Source organism: Geospiza fortis, unplaced genomic scaffold (genome assembly GCF_000277835.1).
Source record: "Geospiza fortis unplaced genomic scaffold, GeoFor_1.0 scaffold900, whole genome shotgun sequence".
Classification (NCBI taxonomy): domain Eukaryota; kingdom Metazoa; phylum Chordata; class Aves; order Passeriformes; family Thraupidae; genus Geospiza; species Geospiza fortis.
In genome coordinates, this window is record NW_005054496.1 from 56,805 (window position 1) to 83,557 (window position 26,753).

At 43.3% G+C, this 26,753-nt stretch overlaps 1 protein-coding gene across 1 annotated transcript in view; it reads left to right on the forward strand.

The window, feature by feature from the left end:
* The first annotated feature begins 288 nt into the window (after positions 1–288).
* EPHA4 (EPH receptor A4) overlaps positions 289–26,753 on the forward strand; it is a 103,755-nt gene continuing 77,290 nt past the window's right edge. The window contains exons 1-2 of the mRNA XM_014310194.2: positions 289–356; positions 4,680–5,343. Coding sequence (XP_014165669.1) covers positions 4,698–5,343 — 646 coding nt within the window. The 5' untranslated portion in view covers positions 289–356; positions 4,680–4,697. The remainder of the gene's footprint in view (positions 357–4,679; positions 5,344–26,753) is intronic.

Here is a 26,753-nt window from a genome sequence, read left to right on the forward strand (position 1 = left end):
CCGGCGGCGGGGAGCGCGCCGAGAGGCGCTCCGGTGTCTCCCGCAGGTGTGCCGGGACTCCGCCGCGCCCCTGAGCGGCTCCAGTGCGCCGGGAAACCAACATGCTTTTCCTCAGTGAGAGTTTCGAAGTGTTTCTGATATTGATGCGTTCGGAAATAACATTTCGTTTCAAGTGGAAGGTGGATGCGATGTGCTCCGCACATATGGAAACGTTCAGGTAAACCATTTATTTTAGTATTGCCTTTTGGCAGCTGGAATTTAATCTCTCTTATTTGTACCTTTCTGCAGTTACCTTGCTGGATTCCAGATCAGTTCAGGGAGAACTGGGGTGGATAGCAAGTCCCTTGGAAGGAGGGGTAAGTTTTAAACCGCTATCTGATCAAAAGGGTAAAGGGGGTGATTAGTAACTTTCAGAGAGTCCTAATGGCTCGATTATTGTTGATTGTGGTGAGGAGGTCAGATTTCTTCCCTGGCTTACCAAGTGAATTACTCTTTGTTGGAGAAACTCTATACTCCCTTTGGATAGTTCTGTCATGGAATAAGTGGAAACCAAAAGGGCAGAAAAGAGGTTTCAGAATTAAGAGATTGGTTGAGGCATGGGCTTAGATGGCTATTTAAAACTGAAATACCAACAAGAAATGTGATCTGCCGACTGAATTGGCATTCTTGACTGCTATTATTTTATCTGTGGACTGTCTTGGCTGGGAGATGTTCAGGGCAATTGCTGTTCTATTTCTGGATGAAGGAGTAGGGATCAATATACATGATAGACCTTTTGTTGTGATGGGACAGTTGTCCTGTTTCAGGGTGTAAACATCGCGTGTTTTGGTTTCTGAACAGATAAACTGCAGCACCCAGTGCTGGACTGTGATTCCTTGGAGTTTCTTTTTATGTACTTTTACAATTATCTTATTGAACACAAGGCTGCTTGAATGCACTGCCCAGTGCTGATCTGATGATGTTAAGAGGTTCATTACTGGGCTTAGAGTCCCTTTGCTAAGAGAACTTTAATTTTTGGTTTAGCTTTATATTATTGGATGCTCCTTGCTACTCCCTCATCTGTGCCCCAATCTCCAGGGTGCCCAGTGCCTCTCTGGGACACTCCTTCGAATGATGGACTCTGGAATTGCTGGGATCTGGAGGAGACTGTACTTCATGGGACTTTCTTTTAATAAGCAATTAGAAAGGCTTTTTCTTTCTTCATATGAACAATTTAAACAAAAATGCCAGCAATGTGCACTAAACACTAATGTAAAAAATAATAAAAATCCTAAATCCTTTTAATATTAAAGGAGTAAAAGCAGCCTGGAATCCTTAAGCAGAAGTAACTAAGTCAAAGTGTTTGAAAAAGGAAAATGCTGAAAGATCAGGACCTATGCACAACAAAGCACTGGATTCTTCAGGAACCTACAAATTTACTTTTTTTTGTGTGTGCGTTCCCGCTCGTAATTAGAAGAAGCAGAGCTAAGGAAACAGCAGTGAGCGGAAGGAATCCGAGGCTGCGTTGGCTGCTGATGCATTATGCATAAGCTCTGAATAACCATAACACGGGAGAATGGGGGATTGTTTTGCTCCCCCATTGTTGTTCTGGGTGAACTTGACTACAGTCCTGGCTTGTGCTCCGCCTGAGCACGCTGTGCTGTCCCCGAAACTCGCTTTTTCAGAGAGTGGGGATGTGATTGGCAGGCCTCTGGCAGCACCCACGGTGCACATTCAGCGCTGATTGCAGGCAATTGCCCTCATCTTTTGACAGCGTGGAGAGGTACAGCTCTATCTCGGGCAGAGTCGGGCTTCCCTGTTCATCCCACACGCTGGAAATGTCGCTTAACGAGACGGGGTCTTTCGGACGCCTCTCCAAGGGATATCTACGCTGTGTATGCAAACAGAACCTAAAATACAAGTTTTAATAAGTCAGCAGTGGAATCAATGATCAGAGGACAGCTGTGTATTATTAATGGCTGTTGGATTCCCCCCTTCTCCACATGCTTTTTCTGAAAGCGCCGTGCAAGCTTGAGAAGGAGAAATGTGTGCTCTTATTGTGGACGTGACTTGTTTCACTAAACCTACATATGTGTGTTCTATTTTTAAGCCTGTAGTGAAAAATTTAAGAGTACATGGTCTGTTTCTGAGATACAGTGCTTGGAAAGCATTTACTTTACTTCATATGCTGCAGATTTATTTCAAGCAGCAGAAACTCCTTTTTCTTCCTGGGAAGAATTTGTACTTTAGTGTTTTTCTTTAACTGTGTATACTTTATTGTCTGTTAAAAAAGGTATTTTTCTAGATCTGAACCACACTGTTCCTGGGGTGTGAGGGCTGTGTGGACAAGAAGGGCTGGAGATAAAGATTTAGTCGTTTAGCAGTGACTAGCTATATAGTAGCCCCATAGGAATTAATGAATTACATTATAAATGTAATTAATTATTTTACTCTTGCATTTCACAGTTGAAAAGCAGGTTTTGTGCCCAGAATGTTTTAATCTGCATCATTAAACTGTGGGAAGAGCTGAATTATAAAATTTAATTTCAGCTTGAAAGCAAAAAGTTACAGCTGACCACATACTTAGAGTCACAAGTCATTTACATTTTGGGCTGGACGTTTTGGGCTGTCGTTATTTTCAGCTCTGTCAGAAAGATGCACTTGGGTTAGTTTCGTATTTGTGTGCTAATGGAATGAGAAGCCCATCTCTGTACATTTGTGTGTTGGTCAGCAGATGGGTGTGTTGAGAACAGGATCCAAAAACTTGCTGAATTCCGTTGCTGTGTCTGTGACCTCAGCGGTCTCGCTATTGAATCCTCCAGCAGCATCCTCCATTGTGTAAATGCACTAAAGGAAATCCCATCAACAAGTATTATTTCCCTCTGCTTTTTCCTTTCTCTTGTACCACACACAATATTGGTAGCATAGGCGATCTGAAGATAAGCAGAATGGAAAGTGATGGATCATAAAGACAACATTGTAACAGTGCACTAGCTCTGTGGTGCTCTAAATTAAACAAGTCTGTCTTCTTACTAACAACATGTTACACTTTACATTGATAGATGGCTTTTTAAGATTTATTTCTTCCCTTTCTCTGGAAAGGAGTGACATGCTGAGTATTGATTTCCCCCCTCCTTCATTTTAATTTGCAGTTATCTCTAGGCAGCAAATAAAATATTATTCTTTCTGCTCCTAGTGACTCATGGTGCTAACTGCTGTCATTCTATAAACGGATTCAGCTAAGCTGCAAGCTTTTTAAGTAAAAATCACTTGCATAAGAGCAATCCTTGTGAGAAGAATGCAGGATATTATACAAGAAGCCCCTTCATCTTAAGAAGGCTTCTGTTTATCAAAGCTATGGCTTCAATAGTTTTGAAAAGCACTTCTGAGAAGTCTCTTTAAAGTTATTACTGTTTTCTAAGGATAATTTTATATGCTTCATTGTATTGCTTACAAACCTAGTCAGCATATCATTATCTAATATTGTTATAGGGAAGGATAAATTGAATGATATAGATTGAAGTGCTATGGTTCTGCTGGTTTTATTTCCTGGAGAGATTTCTTTTCCTAATGCCCTTACTTTCCCTTCTCTCCCTGCCAGTAGAGCACTGTGATAAACTTTCTTCTGTGTCTGATAATACTTTGACCAATTTTTTTCTGAACTGTTGAGTATGTGCTTTCCTTTTCTGAATTCTTTATGCTGAACTCCTGTATCTCCTCCTTCCATACCCACCTTGGATTACACATGTTGTTGTTGTTTCATAATCATGTTGCCTGGTTGGCACTTCTGAAGATGCCTGAACTTGATCTGAGGGGTGTAACAATTCTGAAGAATGCTGCTATTCTGATCTTTCAGCACTTTCCCTCTCTGCTAACCCTTTTGGGATTTTGATAGTATGGATTTAGCTGTTCTCTGACATTTCCTCCAGAAGAAATACATGTAGTATTTCTTCTTTTTTTGCCTTCCCACTAGTAAGAAACTCTATTTGGATAACAAAGTTATGGTGATGTTGCTGGTGGACTGATGATATTGTCTTTTTACCTGTTTTTCCTTCTATAAGTGCTACCCAAGTTCTTTGTAGACAGCTATTTCTGCCCAGCTCCAAAGCAGAATTTACTGAGTCTGTCTGGGACATTGGTAGCTGGGGAAAGTGGTTGGCAGCTTAGAGAAATAATAAGAGAGTGGCTTGAGAGTTTTGAAAATAAGTGGTAGTGATGCCTGAAATGTGGATGTCACCCTCTCAGTGTGACTAAGTTGCACTGTGTCACCTGCTGGATATTTCCAGGAGCAAGGCAGGGTCTATGAGGTATCTGCTACAGAGAAAACACAGCAGGGCAGTGCTGCTCTGTGGGTCTGTGAAGTTCTGTGTGTAGCTCTGCTCCAGGCAGTGGTCTGTAGACTGAACTGTACTGCAAATAAACCTAGTCAGTTGAGGTGGCATTCTTGGATTGGTTCAGAGGGCCCTTAAAGCACATGCTTGCTCCTCGAGGCGTGAGGGATTTGGAATTTGTTTCTCCTGAACAGATGCTTCCTTTAATGTCCAAGTAGTTGAAGTCCTGGCTATGGCTTGGTCTGCTGGGCTGTTTTTTGGTCTGTTTGTTTGTTTCCCCATAATGGAACAAGTGCCTCTTGTTTGTTGTGAAGCTCTGTTGTTCCTTTTAACACTGATGTGTTTTTCTCTCCCTTTTCCTCCCTGCAGTGGGAGGAAGTGAGCATCATGGATGAGAAGAACACTCCTATCCGCACCTACCAAGTCTGCAACGTGATGGAGCCCAGTCAGAATAATTGGTTACGAACTGATTGGATTCCCCGAGAGGGGGCTCAGAGGGTTTATATTGAAATCAAGTTCACGCTCAGAGACTGCAACAGCCTGCCAGGTGTCATGGGAACTTGCAAGGAGACTTTCAACCTTTATTACTACGAATCAAACAACGATAAAGAGCGTTTTATTCGCGAGAGCCAGTTTGCCAAGATCGACACCATTGCTGCTGATGAGAGCTTCACCCAGGTGGACATTGGTGACAGGATCATGAAGCTGAATACAGAGATCAGGGATGTGGGACCGCTCAGCAAGAAGGGGTTTTATTTGGCTTTCCAGGACGTCGGTGCCTGCATTGCTTTGGTCTCTGTCCGCGTGTTCTACAAGAAGTGCCCGCTGACGGTTCGGAACCTGGCGCAGTTTCCAGACACCATTACTGGGGCTGACACCTCCTCTCTGGTGGAGGTTCGTGGCTCCTGTGTCAACAACTCGGAAGAGAAGGATGTGCCAAAAATGTACTGTGGGGCAGATGGCGAATGGCTGGTGCCCATTGGCAACTGCTTGTGCAATGCTGGCTATGAGGAGCGCAACGGAGAATGCCAAGGTAGGATAAGCCATATTGTACTGTTCATTAGGGCTTAGTGGAATGCATAATTGAATCAGAGATGAGAGTAAATGGACTAAAGCCAGCGATTAGCAGCCCTCTGGGATGTGGTGGGACAGAGGGGTTTAATGAAGAAGTCCAACAGCTCCAGGTGGCAAGGCTAAGAATTATATAATGCAAAACAAATGATACTGCTGTAATAGGCAGAAGGTGAAACACATTTCCTAGCAGACGCCTAAATTTGATTTGGCTCGTGATAGTCACCAAAATGTGGATGACTGCAAAGTAGTGCAGTTGAGCTACCATTGTTTGAAGAGATAAATCTTTCAAGGGAACTCTGTTAAACACGGGAAATTCTGGCAAAGTTGACTTTGGATAATGCAGTAGGTTAAGAATCAGTCTGGGAGGCAGGACAGGAGTTTTAGCTGGATTACTTTCCCACTTTAGGATGTGGAAATCTTTGGTGTTTTACTTGTCGCAAATTTTTAGCACTAAATACCCTTTGATATTTGACACTGCTGCCTTTGTTAAATATTTTCATTTCTCAGAGAGTCTCTATTGTCAGTTAAATAATAGAGGTGCTAGGATACTCTTAGAAATGCTAAAAGTCTCCACCCCACCCTCCCACACACACACACTATCCTGTGTGCTGCAGAATTAGGGATTAAAGTTTGTATAAAAGACAGATTCGCCTAAAAGAAAAACCCTCAATACCTATATTCTCTTTGCCTTCCTTTTCTGGATAAAGAAGCTGTAGAAGGTTAGAGAAGAAGAGAAGACAGTTTATAAATAAAATATCTTTAGCCTCTGCTTTGAAAGTCTTGCTCATGTAAGCATAAATTAAGATCAAACTTAAATGGTTTTTTGCACAGGTCAGTGAGCTTAATTTTGCTGGGTGCTGAATTGAAGGTGCTTAGCTCCTTCAGGGATTTGGAGCCATGTTTTTAGAAAAGGTTCTTTGGAGTCAGTTATGTTTTTTACTAGAGCATTTTAATCATCTTGAGACTGAGAACAAGTTAGCAAAGCAAGTAACTGGCTGTTTTTGTGATGGATCCCTGAGAATGGTGTCTTTTGAATGTCCTGCTTGATTTCTTTTAAACGGTAATTTACAGTCAATATCAAGTTCGTTATTATGCATTGAAATTATATTTTGGTAGCAAAGAACTGCTATGTGTGAACTTCAGCCTTAATTTCCTGAGTTTTTGCTCTGTGAGAGAAGCCTAATGTGGCATAGTGGCAACAAAACTGCCATGGCTGAAATTACAGAGGACTGAAAGATGAACTGCACAATGACAGGCCATCCTGTCTGGGGTAAAATGCTGGTTTTTCTTGTTGGTTTTTCCATCCTCTGAGATGGAAACTCAAAAGTTTGTCACCAAGTGTGTGAACGTGTGGCTGCGGCCCTGCCTGGGTGCTGCTGGGGGAGCCATTGGTGTCTGGGGAGATGCTGTTAATCTCTCACAGCTCAATAACTTCTGAGCAAAGCTTCCTGACACCTTACCAGCCTGGCTTGTGAGAGGAGGAAGTGAAGTGGGGAGGCATTTATTGGTTTATTGCACAGAGATGATTCCACCTTCTCCCAAAGCCTATTAGGTCAGTACGGGGTTGTTCTGACTGACACAGATCATCCACTTTTCAGTGTCAGTAGCCCAGATGTGGTGAGCTAATTGTCCAACAAATCTTATGCTGTTTGGGGGAAATATCTTGAGGTTTTGCTGATGGGCAGTGGTTATAGTGGCATGCTTGTAGTGTTGGACTAGACCTTGGGGATGACTGCCAGCTTACCTAAAGGCTCTCGGCTGCATCTGCAGACGTTTGGACTCAGGAAACCCAATTCTTCATTTCTCAATTAAAAGGGAAATCAGGTGATGCCATATTGACAAAGGTGCTAGAAATGTTCTGTCTCTTGGGCTCTCCAGAGTGAAGTTGGCCTGTGCTCGTCATTTTGAGAGTGTTCCAGCCAGCACATAATTGAAAGTGCTAAACCCATTTCATCAGCTGTTACTTGTGGTTTCCTTTTCTCACACTTGCCATTCTCCAGCCAGAACAGTTAACTGGGAAGCTCCTCCTGATGAATTCATGAAGCTCACCAGAACTGTGTGGCTTCTCTCCAGTTTCCAGTGAGGCTGTTAAAGCAGTTTGGCCTTTGACACTACTGAATGAGGTTTCCCCTTTTCTTTCCACCCTTAACTTAATCGTTTAGCTAATGTTCTGCTCTGACAGGTTTTTGGAGGGGAGGAGGAGGATGAAGTGAGGAGGATTCCTGTGGTTTTGATATAGAGGACTGGGGGCAGGGGAAGAGACTTTGAGTTTGGGAAAGGCTGTGAAAGGGCGCTGGTCTGGGACGGGAGCTGGTGAGCAGGTTCCACCTCAATTGTTTTTCAATAGGTTGACTGTGGCAGGACAAATACAAGGAAAGGTCAGAGGTTGTCCGTTTCCTCATCCATCTTCCCCTGTGATCCTAGGGTCAGAGTGAGGATTGATTAAGTTCTTAAATGTTTAACAAAAGCTCAGTGGGCAGGAATAGTTTGGGCCAGTGGACTGGGGCTTTGCACTTGTTGGGAGATGCCCACTCTGTGCTGGAGCTCCTTGTCCTCTCCTGGGACCTGCTCCCTGCCACACAGGGCTGGGACAGACCAGCTGGCCCTTGGGTTGTCCTGCAAGCTGCTTCAAGTTCACTCGCCCTCCCAATTTTTAAATAATACATTTTCCTTGAGATTCTTTTGCCTAATTTCTGATGTGTGTGTGGGAAGCATAATGGAAAGCCTTTTCACATCTAAAGTTCTTGTAGTGGGAGTTAATGACTTTCTGACCTCAAATGGGATTTTAAAAATTTTATGTTGGTGGTATGGAGGTGTTTGAATATGATGACAAAAAGCTGTCCTTTCTCTGACTGCTTTTTAAAGTTGACTTTATTGATGACGATTGTCTTACTGAACATCCATAAGTGTGTGTGTGCATGTGTATATGCAAAAACCTGGGACAGGAAGGAAAAGGAGCTAAGTACTAAATCCATATTTATTTGGGAAGCTTCACAGGTGTGTCGTGGCAGTAGTTCTGATGTGTAAAAGTTTTAGGTGAGATCTGATTCTTTGCTTGCAAATGAACTTGTAGCTGAGAATTAGATGCCAAAAAAACCCCAATTTGCTTTTTTTACTGCTGTTTATTCTCTCTCAAATGTTCTGTGTTAGTGGCTATCCATTTAGGAGAATATGAATGTGGAATATTGTTGATGGAAGATGACTATCCCGAATAGTGGCACATCTCAAGGCTAAGGCAATTAGTGCTTTAGGGCAAAGCTGAGACATGAAGTAATTTTAAACTTCACTTGTAGACATCATTGTTATGTAAATTGTTTTGTTACACATTAATAAAATGTGGTTTGGATTTAGTTACGATTTCCTTATGATAAAACACGTATCTTTCTAACTCAAAGGAGGAGGGGGAAAACAAGCAGGAAGGGAGAAAAGACAGATTAAAGAAGCAATAGACTGTAGCCATCTGTGATGATTTTGATGCTGTGAAATTACAAATCTCAATTTTAGACCTGCCATTTAGTATAAATATGTGAGACAGTTGAGATTTTTACTGTGATATTGTAAAGGTTATGAGAGCCAACAGCTTTGTCTTCATCTACACTTGCTTTTTCTGAGTTGTGAATTGGCCAATTGGCAGAAAATCCAGTGTCATTTAAAATATGGCTCAGTCCTGGTTTCATATCACTGCTGTTTTTAGAATTTTCCTTCGAACTTTGATAAGAGCATCCCTAAGAAGTAATAATTTGAATGATAAGATTCTTTTAATCTTGGAGGCTTTGAAGAGTGGCTGTGATCATTGAAAGCAGCAGTTCAGTTTGCATCAGAAGTGTACAGTCTAATTATATGTTTTTCTGTGATAAGATTCTTGGATGGTGGGTTTTTTAAGGGTGGGGAAGCAATGTAATTTGTGTGTGCTTTCCCATTTTAGTCATAGATAACTCTTTTTGTCAAAATAGCACTGATGTACAGTCTGTCTGCATAAAAGGGTGATCAGAAGGGTGACTAAGACTGTGCAGATTTGAGATTTCAGGAGGATTTTTTTTCAGGTTGATTATTTTTGGCAGGGGAGAAAATGCACAGACTCAACATGTTAGGTTTTAAAAGGAGCCGAGAAGACGGAAGCTACAGGCGGGGCCTGGGAGCGATACTGAAACACAGTCTGTCTGAACCAAATTTAGTTGGTTCTCTCCTCTGCTGATTTAGTTATGTTATGTTCTCATGTAGCTCAATAGATCTTCCAAGGGTTACTCCCTCTGTGATTTTCTTGTACCACCTGGTGCATTTCAAAATCAGCATTTAAATGTTATTGCAGGAGCTCTACTGCTTTTCTCCTGCCCAGCCTCCTCTGAAGTCAAGTTACAGTTGTCAAACAATTGTCCCTTCATGTATTGCTTGGAGAAAGGCTGTGATTCCTTCCTTTTGAATTTCTGACAAGATTTCTGCTAGCGTTGCACAGGGGAGCAATATCTGGTCCTTATTCTGTGTGTTACTGGTGAAAAGCTCAATCCTCACAACCAAAGCCAGATGAGCTTTGTGGTGGTAATGAATTTCATGGTAGGTCTGGGTAGTGTTTTGTGGCACTTTGAGCCCGTCTTCTGGTTTGTGTGTTCTTTTAGGATAAAAAAAAAAGTCAACCCAAAACTTTCCAGACAACTCATCCAGTGTGTGATGAGTTCAGTATTTAGATCTTGGCTGGGTAAGGGTTACTATCTGTCTAATAATATGCTCCACTGAGCTTGGTCTTTATTGTGCTTGTGAGTAGTGATTAAAGAAATGCTCAGCAGTACTCTAAGGTCTTTTGAGACTGCATCAAAAAGCCCCCCAAACTTGTGAGATAAATATCTTATCTGGTTTCCTCCCATTATGTGACATCCTTTTCATATGTTGCAGGGAGCAGGTGAGGTCACAGAGTTTTGTGAATCAGAGACAATTAACACTCCCATGACTAAACGGCCATTTTATGAATATTCAGAGCCTGCTTCACCTCCCTGGGAAGCAAACATGTTGGTTCCCTTCTCCTTCCTCCTGCTAGAGACTAGGGAAGCTCTCCCTGTGAATGGGGATTGGCAGCTGTCGGCCCCTTTGCCTTTTGCATGCAGCAAATTCCTCATTTCCATCATTTGTATACACCCTCATGCAAAGCAGCACACCCATTTCCCCATTTCACAAAGGAGATAAGAGCTTCCTTTGGAAACGCCAGCCAGAATCTTCTTCTGTTTATGCAGAGCTCAAAAGATTTGGATTTTATGCAAATGAATTCTGGTTTGATTTTTTTTTTTGATCTCTTTGTTTCAGAGACAGTGCGGTATTTGCTCAGTGTGCTCCTCATGTCTTGACCATGGCTGGTTGTCCCTCTTACCCCCTGTGCAGCTCCCTTGCAGCTGGTGTGTGTGACAGTGCTGTGCTCACACCCTGACCACCTCCAAAGCCATGGCTGGGTGTGGAGGAGCCAGTCCCCATGCCTGGAGGGGCTGCAGGCCCTTGGGTGTCCTCTGTCTCCTCCAGATGTTCACCAGCGGTCACCAAGCTCTCCTGTAGCTGCAGCCTCACCTGGGGGGTAATGAGGTTCAGGAGGTGGGATTCCCCTCTGGGCTGTAAGTGAGCACTTAGGGCATGAAAAAACAGCATCACATTTGACATTTCCTATGCTTTGGGCCAAGTACCTGCTCAGGCCTGGGCTAGTGCTCTTCCCTTTGCTGGGCTGGCCTTGGCCCATGGTTATAGCGTGGTGAAAAGGGGCTCCCAGCACTCGGGTAAGTAAACATGCACAAATGCTCTGCTGTCTTTATTTATTGAATGAAAATAATCTGTGAGAAAAGTTCTGCTTTCTTAAGCCTCATGATTATACGAGAACCCATATTTTATTTTATTTTTGGTTTTAGTGGCTTTCTTTTCTTTTTAACTTTTCTTTATTTCAACTTTACTTAAAATTGCCCTTGGCTTGAAATAAAGCTGAGGCTCATTAAATGCTCCCAAAACACAGGCTTGTTCAGAATGGATTTGTTGAAAGGTTTATTGATATAAGTTAGAACACATGCTGCACGAATGTACTGTATTTCTTTAAAGGACTGGTTTTCATTTTGTGTCTTTATAAATCAGTGCTATGAAATTGGGACCCCGATCGTATTGGAGCTACATCCTATAAGAAACCAGAAGGAAAAACATGGTTGTGGGGGGTTTTCATTTTTGTTGGATGTCCAATTAGTGTTTAACTTGAAGGTAATTTCACAGGGGTAGTAAACTGCGCAGTGTGAAACCTGGTGGCATAATTAAATGGAGGAAAGGCTCTTTAAAACAACAAAGGAACGTGCAAGAACTTTGCTTTTGTCCTAACAGTCACCCAGAAGGGAGGTCACGCTGTTCAAAGTACAATATGGATGGGCTATTAAGGTTTGGAGGGGAAAAAAACAAACAAAAAAAAGCTATACTATACAGTTGGTATTTTGGTATTTGCTTTGGCTCATTTAATCATGGATGCCTAGAAAAAGCCCCATTTGCTGGTCTGCTTTTTATACTTCCCTTAGATGGGTGTGTTTAAACCTCACTAACGTTGAGTGGATCTGTACAAATCCACTGAAAGAGGTGTGCTGGGAAACAGGCTTTGTATTCACCAGGGGCCAGCTCAGGCTGGGACAGGCAGCAGTTCAGCAGCCTGGGCAAAGGCAGGTCCTGGGCAGGAGGAGGAGGATGAAGGACGCTCCCGAGGTGCAGCAGGCAGAGGATGGAGGGATGAAGCCTGGATAACTTTGCCAGAGGCACACAGGATGTCTGTGACTGTGATAAGACCCGAGTGAGGGCTGAATGTAGATGAATGTGCAGATAGCTTCTGCCCCTCCTCACTTGTCAAAAGTTTTTGCTCACCTTTTCCTAATGAGGGACCCATCTTACACATCCTTAAAACATCATTTGAGCTAAGGCAATCAATACCTATTACTTCTGCTTGTATATGTGAAAGCTTTGTACAGCCACACTACAAAGCTGCAGTACAGTGTCTTAATTACCCAGATAATCCTGTTTGCTTGTATTTTTAAACTATGGAGCGCTGGGTAATTATTCAATTCTTAATAGAAGGCAAATGGCAATGTAAACAATAATTAGGATGTTAGACTAATGTGCTTCAAAGCAAATTGGATTTTTTTTTCATACTGTTCAGCATGAAGTCCCATAAAGCTGACAATTTAGTGGCAAGGAAGCAAGTTCCATTTTGCTTGTATTTTCTGGTGTTATCTCCTCATGCCTTGTTTCTGTGAATGAGTTTGCTGTGATGCTGCTGCCTGCTCCAGAGCAAAGGTCAGGCTGATAGTCAGTTCTCCCCATTTGCCTGTTCTCTCTGCAGCTTTTTGTCTCCTGCAGCCGGGGGTTAGAGGTCAGCAGCATCCCGAATTCCCTCCTTTGCCACGGCATGTGAGTGTGGAGGGGCACAGCTGGTGCTGCTGGTGTAGCTGGCACTGGGCTCAGTGGGTTGGGGCTGTCCTGGGCAGGGTCCAGAGGAGAGGGAGCACGCTGAGCTTGGTGAATACAGCTCTTCCTGCATTTGGAAATTAAGACGTATTTCAAGGGAAATTCAAGTTCTTGGCTCTTCAATCTTTGCCAGCAGAGTAATACACTGTGTGTCAGAACTACAGCTCGTTATCTCCCTTAGCTTGGAGAGCACCCCTGGTTTTCATAGCTCATATCAGGTTTTCTTAGGAGCATGATGCAAGCCACAAACATTGATACAAAACACTGAATTGATTCTGTTCTGCCTGCAAAACTTGTGCAATGTAACATATTTCAATATTTGCCCAGATCTTTAATTAAACCTGCCATTTTTTCCATTCCTCACTTTGTATTTAGCCCGTGATTGAAGGGCGAGTGTTGGTAGCAAAGGCGTCAGTCAATAACGCTGCTGCTTCCCAAAATACTTCAATAATGTCTCTGGCACACCGAGGGTTTTGTCTGGCCTTCCCTGTGTGTTCTCAGCGGCCTGAAGGGAATGAACAATTGCCTTTATTCTCCCCATTATCAATGCTAAGAAAGGCCAAAATGTTCTCCAGTGTTGATGCTGAATTACAGAAATTGAATTACAGGAATTTAATTTTAAATACATTTTATTCTTTTGCTAAGAAGTGCATGTGTGGGGGAATTAATGGAACACTTCCAGAGGTTATGGCTGAATATTTTTGATACAAATACAGGCTATCTTTGTATTAAAGTGTGCACTTAGAGGGCGTGAATTTTCTTATTTTAAATCCCAGAGGGTTTTTGCCAGGCCACATTTTAATAACCCTAATTAACAAGTCTGTCTTTCCATACATCAAACATCTCTGTCTGGGGAGCTGAAGAATACCTGCGAGTGCTTCTGTGAATTTGGGACTTGAATTCATTTGTTTTCAGTTTAAGTTTTTCTGCTGCTGAAAAAGACATCGCTGCTTTGAAAACAGTTTCCTTTTGAAGTGTCCAGCCTGGCAATGACTAAGCAGCCACTGGGCAAATTAGCATGTTAAAAGGAGGGGATCAATACTTTCTCTCCTCCTGATCTCTGCTGGGGCTGGGTCTTGGCAGCCCCGGCTCGGGGTCTGGCCAGCTGCACCCCGGCATTTCAGGGGAGCCGTCAATAGCGGCGTGGGTTGTGTCAGGCTCAGACTGCTTGATCTGGTGCCCAGGCTCTTTCAAGGATGGTGATTTGAAAATGGATTTGAGGGAATTGATAGCTTTGGGAAGATCAGACAGATTGTGTAATTATAAACAGGATTAGAAGGAAAGTGGAGGGAGAAATAGGAGGGAGAAATAGGAGATCAATCGTGGGGCACAAGTTGGCTGAACTCCTGATGCTTGAGTTTTGTTGTACTTAGCTGCTGTGTGTAGAAGATTTCTTTGGGCTTTTTGAAGAGACAAGTAAACACCAATTAAAAAGAGGGAGTGTGGGCAGTCCCTACTGTTTCACAGCAATGTTTGGAGGCCGTGGCTGCTGGAGAAGTGTAGCAGGAGATGCTCAGATGCAGCTGTGTTTGCCAACAAGCTGCAGAAGGTGGTTCTGGCTTCCCCGTGTGAGCCCCAGCCTGTGTGCAGCCCTCACACCTGCAGGGCACCCTCTGGAGCTGGTGTGGGCTGCTCCCTTCTGCCCTTGGCTTTCTCTCCCAGACTCCTGCTCACCTCCCTCCCTGGGCCTTGGCAGAGTGCAGGCCTGTTCCTTGAGGAGACACAGCCCCATGCCCTGGGAGTGGGGCAGCACTAGGGGCTCCTTCTCTGTCCACCACTGTTAAAACAACAAACAGATTGTTGCAGTAATCCAAATGGCTCTGGAGCTGTTCTGAAATGGAGACTATTTCTTGAGAGGCATCCTGCGGTTTCACTCACCAGAGGTACCAGAAGACAGCGGAGTTCTCTTGCTGTTTCTTTTTAGTGGCTTCAGTATTTGCTTCTTGCACATCTGCCAGCCTTCCCTTAATCTCTGAAGTACCCTAGCACAGTTATTAGGTTGACACATTTTGTCCACTCATAATTAGTTCTTGGATGTCCTCATTTATTTTTGTGGTGATCAGTAGTGTCCAGGGCAGAGCTAATAAGACAGCTGAAATCAGGACCAGGTCCCTGTGTGCACTCTACCTGCTCATTAATCAAGGACTCTGCAGTTAATGAGTGTAATTTCCAGGTAATATTTAATCTTAGAGTAGCAATAGTTACACTTAATGTGAAAGAACTTTTTTTGTGGTTTGTTGCTGAAGTCATTCCCATGGCACGTTCCCATTCCCTCTGCTACTCCCAGGTGCTGTTCTGTCAGGCTGGCCCAAATTTGGACTACTTCCAAAAATCCATGCAAGGTGAAAATACTGGATCCAAGTATTTAGGCTGGACATGACGTTTCAATGGGTGCTAGTGCAGCACACATGCCTACAGATGTGGCTGATAATGTAGAGTTTTGTCATGCTTTGAGGTTCAAAGGCCTCTCTACGTGGGGAAGAAAGTTGAAAGCTATCAGCTGAAGGGGTGAAGTCAGCGTATATAACTGAAGGTGCATCACTAATTACCTGCAAGACTGTTTCCATCCTTTTCATCTGAATCTACCCCAGTGCAGATCCTTTATCCATTTAGTTGGTTCACCTTAAGGTTCTCAGTGGCTCTTTGAAGACGTGCTCTTGGTGCCCAGTTTTAATGTGCCCAGAATTAATGCACTTGGTAACCTTGAATTCAACACACCCAATAGCTTGGGAAAGTGAGCTCAAAGGGTTGTGGGCACTGTGAAAGCACCCATTTGTAGCTTTAAATTCTTTAATTTGAGAGAGAAGAGAGAGCAAAATCCACCTCCAGTCACAGCAGCAGAAGGGGAAGGAGCGTGGCCACAGCTCTGCCAAGGAGGGCGGCTGGCCGGCTCCAGAGAGGGGCAGGAGCCCTTGTCCACCTTGGAGGAGCAGCCCTGGCTGGGACAGAGACTGGTGGAGATGCACTGTGGGCTGGTCCAGCACTGCAGGGACCTGCCCTTGTCTGAACAGGAGTGGAGCAGTCCTGAGAGCAGTATGTGGCCTTATTATCTCATCTCCTTCCCATTAGGCTGCTCTGAGGCGGTGACTGTGCAGTGTTTTTATTCAAGATGATTTGTAATTGGGGTATGAGAGCGTGCAAATGGAGATCTCCACCCTCTTTCCTGTTTGGTTGGGCATTGGTTTGTCCATTTGTGCAATCAGAGGACCCTGCTGCTCTAACTTGTGCTGAGCTTTTAGCAGCTCCCAGCTCACCGTGGGGATATGGGGGAAGAAGTTCTGCCTACTATATTCCTCTGCTTCTTTAAAGGGTGCCACTAACTCCTCTTTATTGTGGCTGTGTGTTTAGCCAGCCTTTTGCAGTAATGCTAATTTGACCTCTCTATACACCTGTATTAAAGTTTGAGTCAAAAATGTAGTGTAGCAAAGGAGAGACATTTTTCCGTGGGATTGTTGAGCTCTTTGAGAATGCCGAATGACAAAGTTAACTCTTGTGCAAACATTGCCTTTTATTTGACTTTGTAGTTTGCCCTTTGAAATACAAACATATTTGTGTCAATCAGCAAGTCTCCTTTCCGGAGTTCTGGTTGACCCTGTGGAAAGAAATGTGACTGTGCAATTATTAAAGGTGAGGCCTTCCCTTTAACAAATGCTGAGTAATTGCTATTCACTCCTTTCTGTGCCTGTGCCATAAATGACAGTGAACTGCCCTTCAGCCTGGCTAAATAACAAGGAAGATACTTGTTTGCAAGGAATAATGCTTCAGAAATTTGCAATGTGTCAGAAGTATTGTGTCACAGGGACTTGTGGGGAGGAAAAAAGTTGTCTGTCTCAGCTTAGAGTGCAAGAACCTTAGTTGGGCTTTAAAATGCAATTAGGTCAAATACTATATCTATGTCACTCAGAGCTAGTAGGGGTTGTCAGAGTATAGAAGAGGGCAGAATTTGCCCATTATAAAAAAATATTAAGTGTATGTGGAGGTGTGCTACTCTGACAATTTACCTACAACTCTTTATGATTAAAAGGATGAAAGCTCCTCCTCTCCCCTGCCAGAGTGTTGGCAGGAATTTGAAAAAGGCTCTTAATGTTTCCAAGGAATATTTCCACAGTGTGGGGACTTGGCCCTGCTTGGTGCCACTGCTCTGATTGATTTAGTCCAGGGAAGTTGTCAGCCAGATAGTGAGGCTATGGATGAGTTGTGCCAATGAAATAGAAAGTTAGACCTCATTACTATTTTTGGAAAATAGCCCCTGTCCTCTGCCAGGTATTTTCTTCTTTCTGTTTTTTAATGTAGAAACCTTCAGAAGAGCCACAAGTATGGCATAAATTCAAGTTTATAAATCATTACTGATGCTTTATAGAGGTCCTATTGAGATGGCCCAGTGCTGATTTGACATGTGCCTTCTTTCTGTATTAGGTCCCAGTTTCTATATCTTCAATCAGTCTGTCTGTGGTTTCTCAAAATCAAATGTTTATTGCACTGAGTTCAGCATCATAAGGCTTACAGGCAGGTTTTCAATAGCAAATAAGTCCTCCTGGTAAGGTAAGGGGAGATAAATTTTTGAGAGCACTTCTCAAAGAGATTTTTCAGAAAGTAATAGATTCTGTTTTACCTATTCACATCAACAAGCTTATTTTGGCCTTACTCCAGAAGGAAATAATTGAAACACTACGCATTGGCTTTCTAAGTAGTCCAGAGCTTGATTGATGGATTTGTAGCTCTTAAGCAGGCTTAAGAGACTAAGGCATCCCTTCTGCCTATGGTAGGGCTTACTGTCCAGTTCACTTTTAGTAGTTCAAAGGTTGGAATTGCTTAAAATTGAAGATATCTCGGAATGTCTCTCGCCTTTATTCTTTAACCAGAGGTGCACAGAATTTGGCTGTAAAGATGGAGCTGATAAACAGGGCAAGAAAAAATGGGTTTAAATTGCAAAGCCAAAAGATTAGGCTAGACAAAAGGGGGAAAAAATTAAATTACTGAGATCTGTAGTGCCAGTGCAGATTGTCCAGGAATGTGGGGGAATCTCAGTATCTGAGGATTTTCAGAGTAAGTTAGCCGTCCAGTAGCATGGTTTAGCTACACCTTATCCTCTGTGGGGCTGGGAGTAGGCTGACTGGGATCACCTCTACCTGTGTCTCTTGTGGAAAGTGCTCTTGTACAGTTGTTATGGGGTCACCACTGTCTTACAGGTGAAAAGCAGCTCTTGAGGTCTGACCTAGAAAGCGAGATTTGATCGTACTGTCTCCTTCCTTCTTTCCTTCAAGAGAAACTTTTTCAGTCTGAAGAGGTCTCTTGGCTACTAGAGCTCTTGCTCTGCTGTTCAGCTTTCCAGTTTAACCAGCTGCTTCCAGCTAAACAGAACCTTCTTGAGGTGTCTTGGATAACCCTCTCTGTTTGTTCCAGTCCTTCATGGAGCCAGAGGGATCCTGGACAAGCCCTAGGTTTTCCAGTGAATCATGGCCCTACATAAGAGATTCACAGCTTCATTTTCCTGGCCTTACTATCCCCTCTGAGCATCTGAGCTGTAGTCATGATAGAGAATATCAGGGATGCGGTGGAGTAGCCATGAAGAGCTCTGCCTGGCTCACCTGGAAAGAGGAGCAGAGGTGCTGCTGCTGCCTGGCTCCTTGCTCTGCTCTCCTCACTCTGGAGCCTCCTGGGCACTCAGAAGAGCCCAGAGTAGATGTGCGCAGCAGAAATGCTGCTACACTCCTTGCTTTGTGGCTCTGTCCTGGATTTTGGCTTAATTTTGCATTCCCTCCTGTGGGATACTTGGCAGATGTATCTCAGCCTGTTGAAGGATGCTCCCCTTCTGGCAAAGGAAGCCTTCTCTTTGCATCCAGGTTGGTTTTAATGTGCAGCACATGTGCTCACTTACAAGTTGAATAAACAAGTAACTGCTGAGGAGATATTGTCTGCTCAGTGCAGTCCTATATCTGTTAGGATGTGGAGAAGGGATATTAAAATTGTTTACGAGGTCAGAGCTATAGTGAGCCTTGCACCAGCTTTGAGTTACGATATCATTACCTGAGCTGCAGGAACCAAGAAATAAAACCTTTTACGGTGAAATGTGAGGAGTGCTTATGATTTTGAAGTATAGAGAGGCAGAAAAATGTGCATTATGTCCTAGTACTTTTCTTTGTTTGGGCTTTTTGGTGGTTGTTTTGGTTTTGTTGATTTTGTTTTGGTTTTGTTTGTTTTGTTTTATTGTAGGGGTTTGTTTTTGCTTACTGGTGACACACATAGAATAGATATAGCATTTGCTAATGTTTGTGGTAGAGAAACGCTCTTTTTACTAGTTAATTTCTTTTTTGGGTTATGCTAGGAAAAATGTTTCTTCCTAAAAGGAATAAATCATTCAAGTTTATGTAAATAAACATGCTATTATTTATCTACCTGGTACTTGCACTGTTGCAAGTCCAATCTCTTGTTTTCATTTTCCATGCTGTGTTTCCTGTCCTTTCTGTGAGCAGGTTTTTTCCTGCCCTGGAGTAGGAGCCATTATGACATTCATGCCATATGAAAAGTTGCACCTAAAACATTGATGGAATAGAACAGAGGTTGCTGAAGCAACATTGATTAAGCTGATTATCCCCAAAGAGATGAGAGCAGCTAGCAGCTTACCTCTTTTATGAGACCCACTAGCTGTTTTTCAAGGACTGATGGCAGTTGATGCTCTATAGGCAGTGATCTATCACAACATATTTTGACAGTTTTTGTATTGTCCTGCCTAGATACTTGTTTCATAAGTCACTTCTGTGGAATTAAACAACACTATTATGAAGTTATGTATCTACAGAGAAAGAAAGAAAGAAATAAAAAGCCATGAACAAGAGAGAGAAAAGTGTAGGTGTAAAAGCTGAATGAAAGTGCAATCAAACAAAGATGCGCTGTGGACAGCAGGAGAGGCAGCAGAGATTGTCCTGGGAGAAACTGAGGGACAACTGCCATGCAGTAAACCAGTATTTAGCAAAGTTAGCTTTCGGTTTCTTTAGAAGGTGGATTTTGTGGTCCTGCTGGTCTGCTGTTATGTCAATGACTTGCATCAAAACTTCCTCAAGTCAGAACATCTGTTGCGGCCAATGGAAAGATTCCTCTTGACTTTTATGTGCTTTGGATCAGGCCCAAAATGCAAATAGTTTTTCTCTCATCCTTTGAAGTCTTTAACATTTCATGGGCTCCCTTATGTTATTGGTAATTTGCACCAGAGGTATTTTGCATGCAAATGAAATTTTGGCAGTAACAATGACTGCATTGGTGAATATGCATGTAGGTGTATCAGTAAAGCAAATTTTACTTTTCTGTGTATCAAACTAAAAATTTCTTTGTAACAGTGAGTTGTTCACAGTATCTACAGCTGCAGTCAAAGGTATTGACAAATGCATGTAAAAGACTGTATAAAACTGTCAAAGTACATTTTGATACATCTGTATAGAGCCAATTGATTTTTCCTTTTTTTGTGGCTTGTGCACGTTAATACATGTTTTCTATATGAAACTGGCATTTGTCACTAACTTCACAAAGCACTGTGGATGTCATAAATTTGAATACTGTAATTGAACCTGAATTTACTATGGATTTATTTAGCAGATCAAAGAGTAGCTTCAACCTACAACACTAATTTTGTTTGCTAGTATAAACTCCTGAGCTTAGGAAAGTGCCAGAGAAGGCCTGTTCCTTTGAATTATGTGAATGTGAGCAAATCACTGGGTTTCTAGTTTTTAATAAAATTGGAAGTGTATTTTCTAGCTGAGGGCTCATGCTGATTTTAGTGTAAACATTCTGAAGTGTCTTAGAGTCATAAAGACCATTGTAGTGTTCTCGTGGGTGAGTGCAATACCAATGCAATAAAATATGACAAGTTTAGAGTGCCCCTGTTTACCTTTTATCAGGAGCTCACTTTCTCATGTGAGGTGGGTGCTTTGCTGTCCAGTGAACCTTGTCTGAAAAACACTGAGCCCTAATGAGGGCAGCATCTTCTCACTGTGGCTTGTCACCTGCCCTGGCCACTGGGATGCTCTTCCCCATTTCAAAGTCATCCTTTCTTGCTTGGTTTCATCTGGTCCTGGGCCAGCCCTTTGTGCCTGAGCCCTGCTTTGCAGAGCAGTCCTGCTAAGCCCAGCAGGCTGAGCTGAGCTCTGGCCCCGGGGCTCAGCCCCTCCTGCTCCCTGCAGCAGCTGGCCCTACCTGTCCTGGCTGCTCTTCAAGGGCACCGCCAGCCAGAGCCTGCCAGGAGAAAGGGCAAAAACAATTTGTGTTTCTAATTGCTCTAAGATATGATTACCAGCATCTTTCCACAGATAAAAAAAAAAGTCTGCTAAATAGGGTATTGCAGGAAGGGCTTGTCAGTGCTGTTGCTGTTGGGAGATGACCGTGTGTGACTGGAAATGTGGAGAGTTAGTCACTCTCTTTGTACCCCAGGCTGTTGTTTAAAGCTCTTGCTGGGAATGCCATTGCAACAGGGAGGGAGTAGCAGGAAATTAAGGGCTGGGGTCAACAGTGATGTTTGCCTGGCAGAGAGAAAGGATGTGTCAGCTGAGCAGTGCCCAGAGCCCTCACCTGAGCTGCAGGGATGGTGCTCACAGCAGGGCTTGGCTGTGGGACCTTCTCTCTGTTTCACTGCATCTTTCTGTGTAAGAAAGAAGCACATAAACAATCAAAACCTACACGGGGTCTTTTGTAGAATTGTAGGTGATTACCCAGCTCATAAAAAACACCAGTTGCCAAAAATACTTCTTAGTGGAAAGTCTTTAAAGGAAAGAAGGGTCTTTCTGGTCCTCTGTGTTTAATTTTGCATGGATTTAGCCAAGTCTCATTTTGAGAAAGAGGAAAGGCCATATAAGGGTGCCCTAAGGAAGCATCAAGGGAGGCAGCATTACAAGTCACAGTATGTCACTGGTGGCTTTGATGGGACAAAGTAACTGTGGCAAACTGATGTACTGAAACTGCTGAGGATAGCAAGGGTTTGACTAACACTGGTTCTGGTGCAGTAATACTGATGGGAAGGAGTGGGGCTATGGACCAGGCTTTGCTAAAGAGTAGATCTGGAGGTGCTTTAAGCCAAGCCTTTCCCACGGGCTGCTCTCAGCCCGAAGCACCCAAGCCTTGCTGAGTCAGCCCCTGCAGTCCCCAGGGCAGGCACGGAGGGCTCAGCAGCTCTGTGGCCCTGGGGAGCCAGGACCAGCCTGCTCACTGCAGAAGCAGCCTGGGGCTGCCCCATTCCATCCTGGAGCTCCTTGAGCAATCCCCAGCTTCAGAGGGCACCGCTCTGATGCCTCCAGTTCCCTGTGCTGCAGGGTGGTGCCCCAGCCAGGCTCCACTTTCCCTCCTCAGCCTTCCTCAGGGCACAGCCTCAGGAATGGCTTCAGGAGGGAGGGGTGCAGTGGCATCTATGCAAATCCTCATTGCTTGGAGCTCCTCGGCTCCATCCCAAGCTGGGGAGGTTTGTGCTTCATGGGCTGTTCCATTTGCTTAAACATGCTGCTTGTATTTTCTGCAGGCAGGTGGTGCCCCAAATTATTATGTAGCATGGATTCTTTAATGTCATGAATTTGAGGGTTAACTTTGATATGAGCTGCATAAGCAGGGACTGAGAGTTGCTTCATTCCTGGCAGAGCCTTGGTGAGAGATAGTGGCAGGGGCTATCTAGTTAATTTTTGAACTCTCTTACTCCATCCAAAGTTAAAAGCTGATCCCAAACTGCTGATGGCATCTACCATCTAAAACTGGGTGGTTAAATCTCAAGCCATCAGCTTTGGTGGTTCAGGGGCACTGCTCAAGCCATACTGTGATGCCCAAGCATGCTTGAAATTCACCTCACAAATGTGCTGTTGTGTTCCTGATTCACTGCCACCCCTCTAAAGAGTCAGCAAGTGACAGTGGGTGCAGTGAGAGCTGGGCTCTGTCCGAATTAGCATTCCAAAATAAGTGTGAGGTATTGCCCAATTAATGTACTCTGCATTACCTAAGACCATGAACAGCCTCTTTTGTGAGGACCAAAGTTGTCTTTATAAAGAAATAATACAAAGATGTGTTTAAATATGCATGGAATGTGTATTGGTTATTTGAAACACTAAAAAAGCCTTGTTATCTGGGGAACCAAGGACAGTTGTTTTATTGTATTGAGTCTTACAGCATGTTTGAAACTTTTCAGCTGGGTGCAAGTCTAGAATGAGAGTGCTCTCTTAAGGCTGAATCACATCAAGTTGTAAGCAGTATTCTATTGGCAGTGCAGAGGGCAGGATGCAAAGAGGAAGGTTGTCCACCCAGTAATGAGATAGGTTTAAAATGCAGAAATTAGGGGTTTACATGATGTTTGTTCCCTTCTGCAGTTTGGGGTGGGAATTGCTTGGTTAGTTTAATTTATTTTTTTTTTTTAACCCACTGAAGAATCATTCCAGGCTTTTTCTCACTGCCAGGAGGGATGTGCTTTGCCTCTAGGATGAGTGACAGTGCCCACTTAATTGTCTGGGGAGGGTGGGACTGATAGAGCAGCACACAGCGTGCAGGGAGTGCAGTGCTGATAGCTGGCCTCTGGCAAGCCAAACTCAGGCATCCTGTGGTGCACAGATCTGCTTTCTTGTGAGGCTTCTCTGTGCATGGCCCTTGGCCCTGCTTCTCCTGCCTTACAACTTTTCTATCTGTGAAACCCCACTGACAGGGGATGAGAATTTCAATTTGCTGTTTAATTTTATGGTGATATCAGGGTGAGGAGACTCAGGCCATGCATTATGAGGGCGGTTTTATGAGAGCAGTGATCAGGCTGTTGAGTCATTACATCTACTTTACACTTTGGATTTTAATTGCTTTATGGAGCTTGTTAATTTTTGTTTAGTTTGCTTGTAGCTTATGAGAGGTAGATGTCTTTATCACAAACTTCCACCAGCTCTTTCATCACTAATTCTCCATGGTACCACAGTTCTTAGAAACATGCAGGCAGGATTTTATCCCATGTGGCTATTACATTGTGGCTTCAAAAATACCACTGTGTTTTATTTTGGCTTGTTTTCCTCTCTCAGTTGCTAGGAACAGATATAACACTCCGAACAGTGTGAGTAATAATCAGAACTTCTTAAATATCAACTAATGGGGGAGATAAAACTACCCACGTGACATATTTCTAAGTGCAAGCGGTAGTAAAGCCATATGAGAAGTCATTACCTTCACATTTTTTAAATCATTTGTTGAGATGTATGTTGCTGTTTATTTAAAATACCCATAGTACAGAGCTCCTGGGAATACCAGTGAGAATGTGGTTTGCAAGTCTCTCTGTGCAGGGGTTTCCATGGGCAGCTGTTCTTTGACCTTGCCTTACATGAGGAGTTTCAGGCTTTCATTTCAGGATTACCGACCATCCTCTCTCAGTATCACACGTTCACCTTAGCTTTCTCAAAATGCAATGGCAAATCAGATTGCATTAATGGAAAATGCCTGGCCTAGAAAACAGCTTTTACTGCTGACAGAATGGGCTGATGAAATCTGGGCTGGTAAGGTATGCTATTTTTGACTGTGAAAAGTAGCATTTTCTGAAGGTTTGCTGAATGCAGTAATGTGATTTCATGTTCCTCTTTGTTAGTTATCTCTAGCTGCTGGTGATGGTAATGGATGTTAATGTTCAACATTTAATCAGCTAAGGTATGTGTCTGTCTGCTTTTCTTTCTCAAAATCTGCAAGGATTGTTATCAGCTCCGTGTGTTTTCTAAGAATCAAAAGCAGCTCAGAGAAGATGAACAGAGGTCTGCTAAATCCAGTTTAGAAGCCCATGAGTACAAATGAATGATTATGTGAAAAAAATTCATTCTTCCCTCTAAAGAGGTGCTTGCAGTAACTGTTGGCTTGCACTGTCTTCCTCCAACCTTTCCATGACCATTTAGTGAGGTCTGATTCAGACTTATTCCCACAATCTCTAGGTTTTATTCCCTGCTGAGGCTGGAATATTTGGATGTCTGTTCAGACACAGAGTTACTTTCTAATTAGCGCATCAAGTGCTTTTTTTTTTTTTCCCCTCGTTTTTTTTTCTTTTTCCTTTTTTGAAGGCCACAACCTCTTGTCCCAGTGTGGGCAGGTGAAATTTCACGAGCACTTCATCATGGCTCATACCTCAAGCATCCGGACACACCTTTCTGATTGTCATTCATATCCGCCTGCCATTGCCTCTGGCATTTGCTGAGTTCACGTTTCCATGTGATTTACTGCAGAACAGTTTGTTTAACGAGTCTCTAACACACACTGACAGGGAAGTCCCCCTCAAGAAGCTGAATTAATGATAGCCTTCATCTTTGCTTTCTTCAGGTAGACGCTAAAAAATCAATCTGTTGGTACCCGCGCTTTAGACTTTGCACTTAGGGTGAATTCCTGAAACTTGGAAACTTTGCCCTTGAATCTGTGAGTGCTCTGAATTGCAAATGCTCTTTGTCATGGGCTCTGTGTGCGTAACAAGGCGGAGGAGCTGTGAGGCAGCCCTGTGCTCCCCAATTGCAGAATTTCCAGTGCAATTGGGTTATGAGTCAGCAGCAGCTCTCTGTGAGTGTTCAGGTAACCACTGAGGTGTCTGGATGCTGAGGCTGCTCCTTGACAGCATTTCTGGGAAACCTTTTAATATCCCAGAGCAGCTGCTCTGCCTTTTGGCCTTGGCTTCTTTGGTGCATGCCTGAATAAAGTCACTAAGTGTTTGCAATACCAAAATCCACTTAATGTTGGAAAAAGTGATTCATAGGGATCTTATAAAAGATTGCTTATCTCCCATGATGGGGTGGGTACAACTGCCAAAATAGCCCTAAGTGTCTCATTCACAAAACCTAAGCAAATGCATTAGAATAAAACATAGCAAAAATCCTCTCTTCCCCCAGTTGGTTGCTGATCTCATGTATTTGGGGCTCTGCCTGGCACAGTGCAGATTTACTGATCCATTAGTGGCTGCTGTTTGGCTGCACCTCCACATAGGAAAATTATGTCTAGAAAATAAACTTGGCACATCAGACACGCCATAACTAAATCATTGCAGCCAGCACATTTCCTCCTGTTCTGCTTAACTGCCTCGAGTTTTGATTATGTACAAATTTAATGGTTTGGTTCTGCTAGAAAATCTGGGGTTTGTTTATTTAAATTTATATTTCTTAATGAATGCATGCAAGAGAAAGCGCTAAGTAATTACAAGTGAGGAACATGGAAAACTGCTATGCTGAGCTGAGCATTAGTTTTTGAAGGTAAAGGCTCTCCTTTTTTAATAGTCTAATAAAAATTTTGGTAAACGAGTGACGAAGTGCTTGCAAATTCAAGCAGATGGTGGTCCGTGGAGGACTCCTTGCTGGAGCAACCTAACAAATCTTCTGGGAACTCTGTTTTGGTGGTTAAAAGCAGAGTGCAAGTAACCCTTCTGTGGGGTGGGCAGAGGGAAAAAGGCTGTGGTGGCCATAGGTGGATGCTGGGGCTGCTCTAGAGGATTGTCTATCTGTAGGTGTAAGGTGCCTCTCTGTATGAAACTTGATAGTCAGAGGAACGCCAGGAAGACAATGAAATTTTCTAAGGTATTTCTATTTTGGGAAGACCCTACTGGTAGTTGGCGGAGGCAGAGACAAAAAGGGAAAAAAATATCCATTTCTGCCTCAGGTCTTCTGTCTTGGCTGAAGGTGGGAGTGGAAGTTACTCTGTGTGACTTTGGTATCTCCTGAAAAATGAGAAATATATTCTGAAAACAGATTGTCCTGCATACCCAAGCAAATTTACTCAATTTCTGTAAGATCACCATGTCAAGAGCATTTTGAAACCTCGCTCTCCTAAGCTATCTTAGATACAGTTGGGATGTCGGTGATAGCATTTTGTTAATTGTTGAGGCAAAATTAAGCGTTGATATGGTTTAGTGAGAGTAGATAAGGTGGTGCTCATAGGAGCTGATAGCTTATCGCAGCAGGA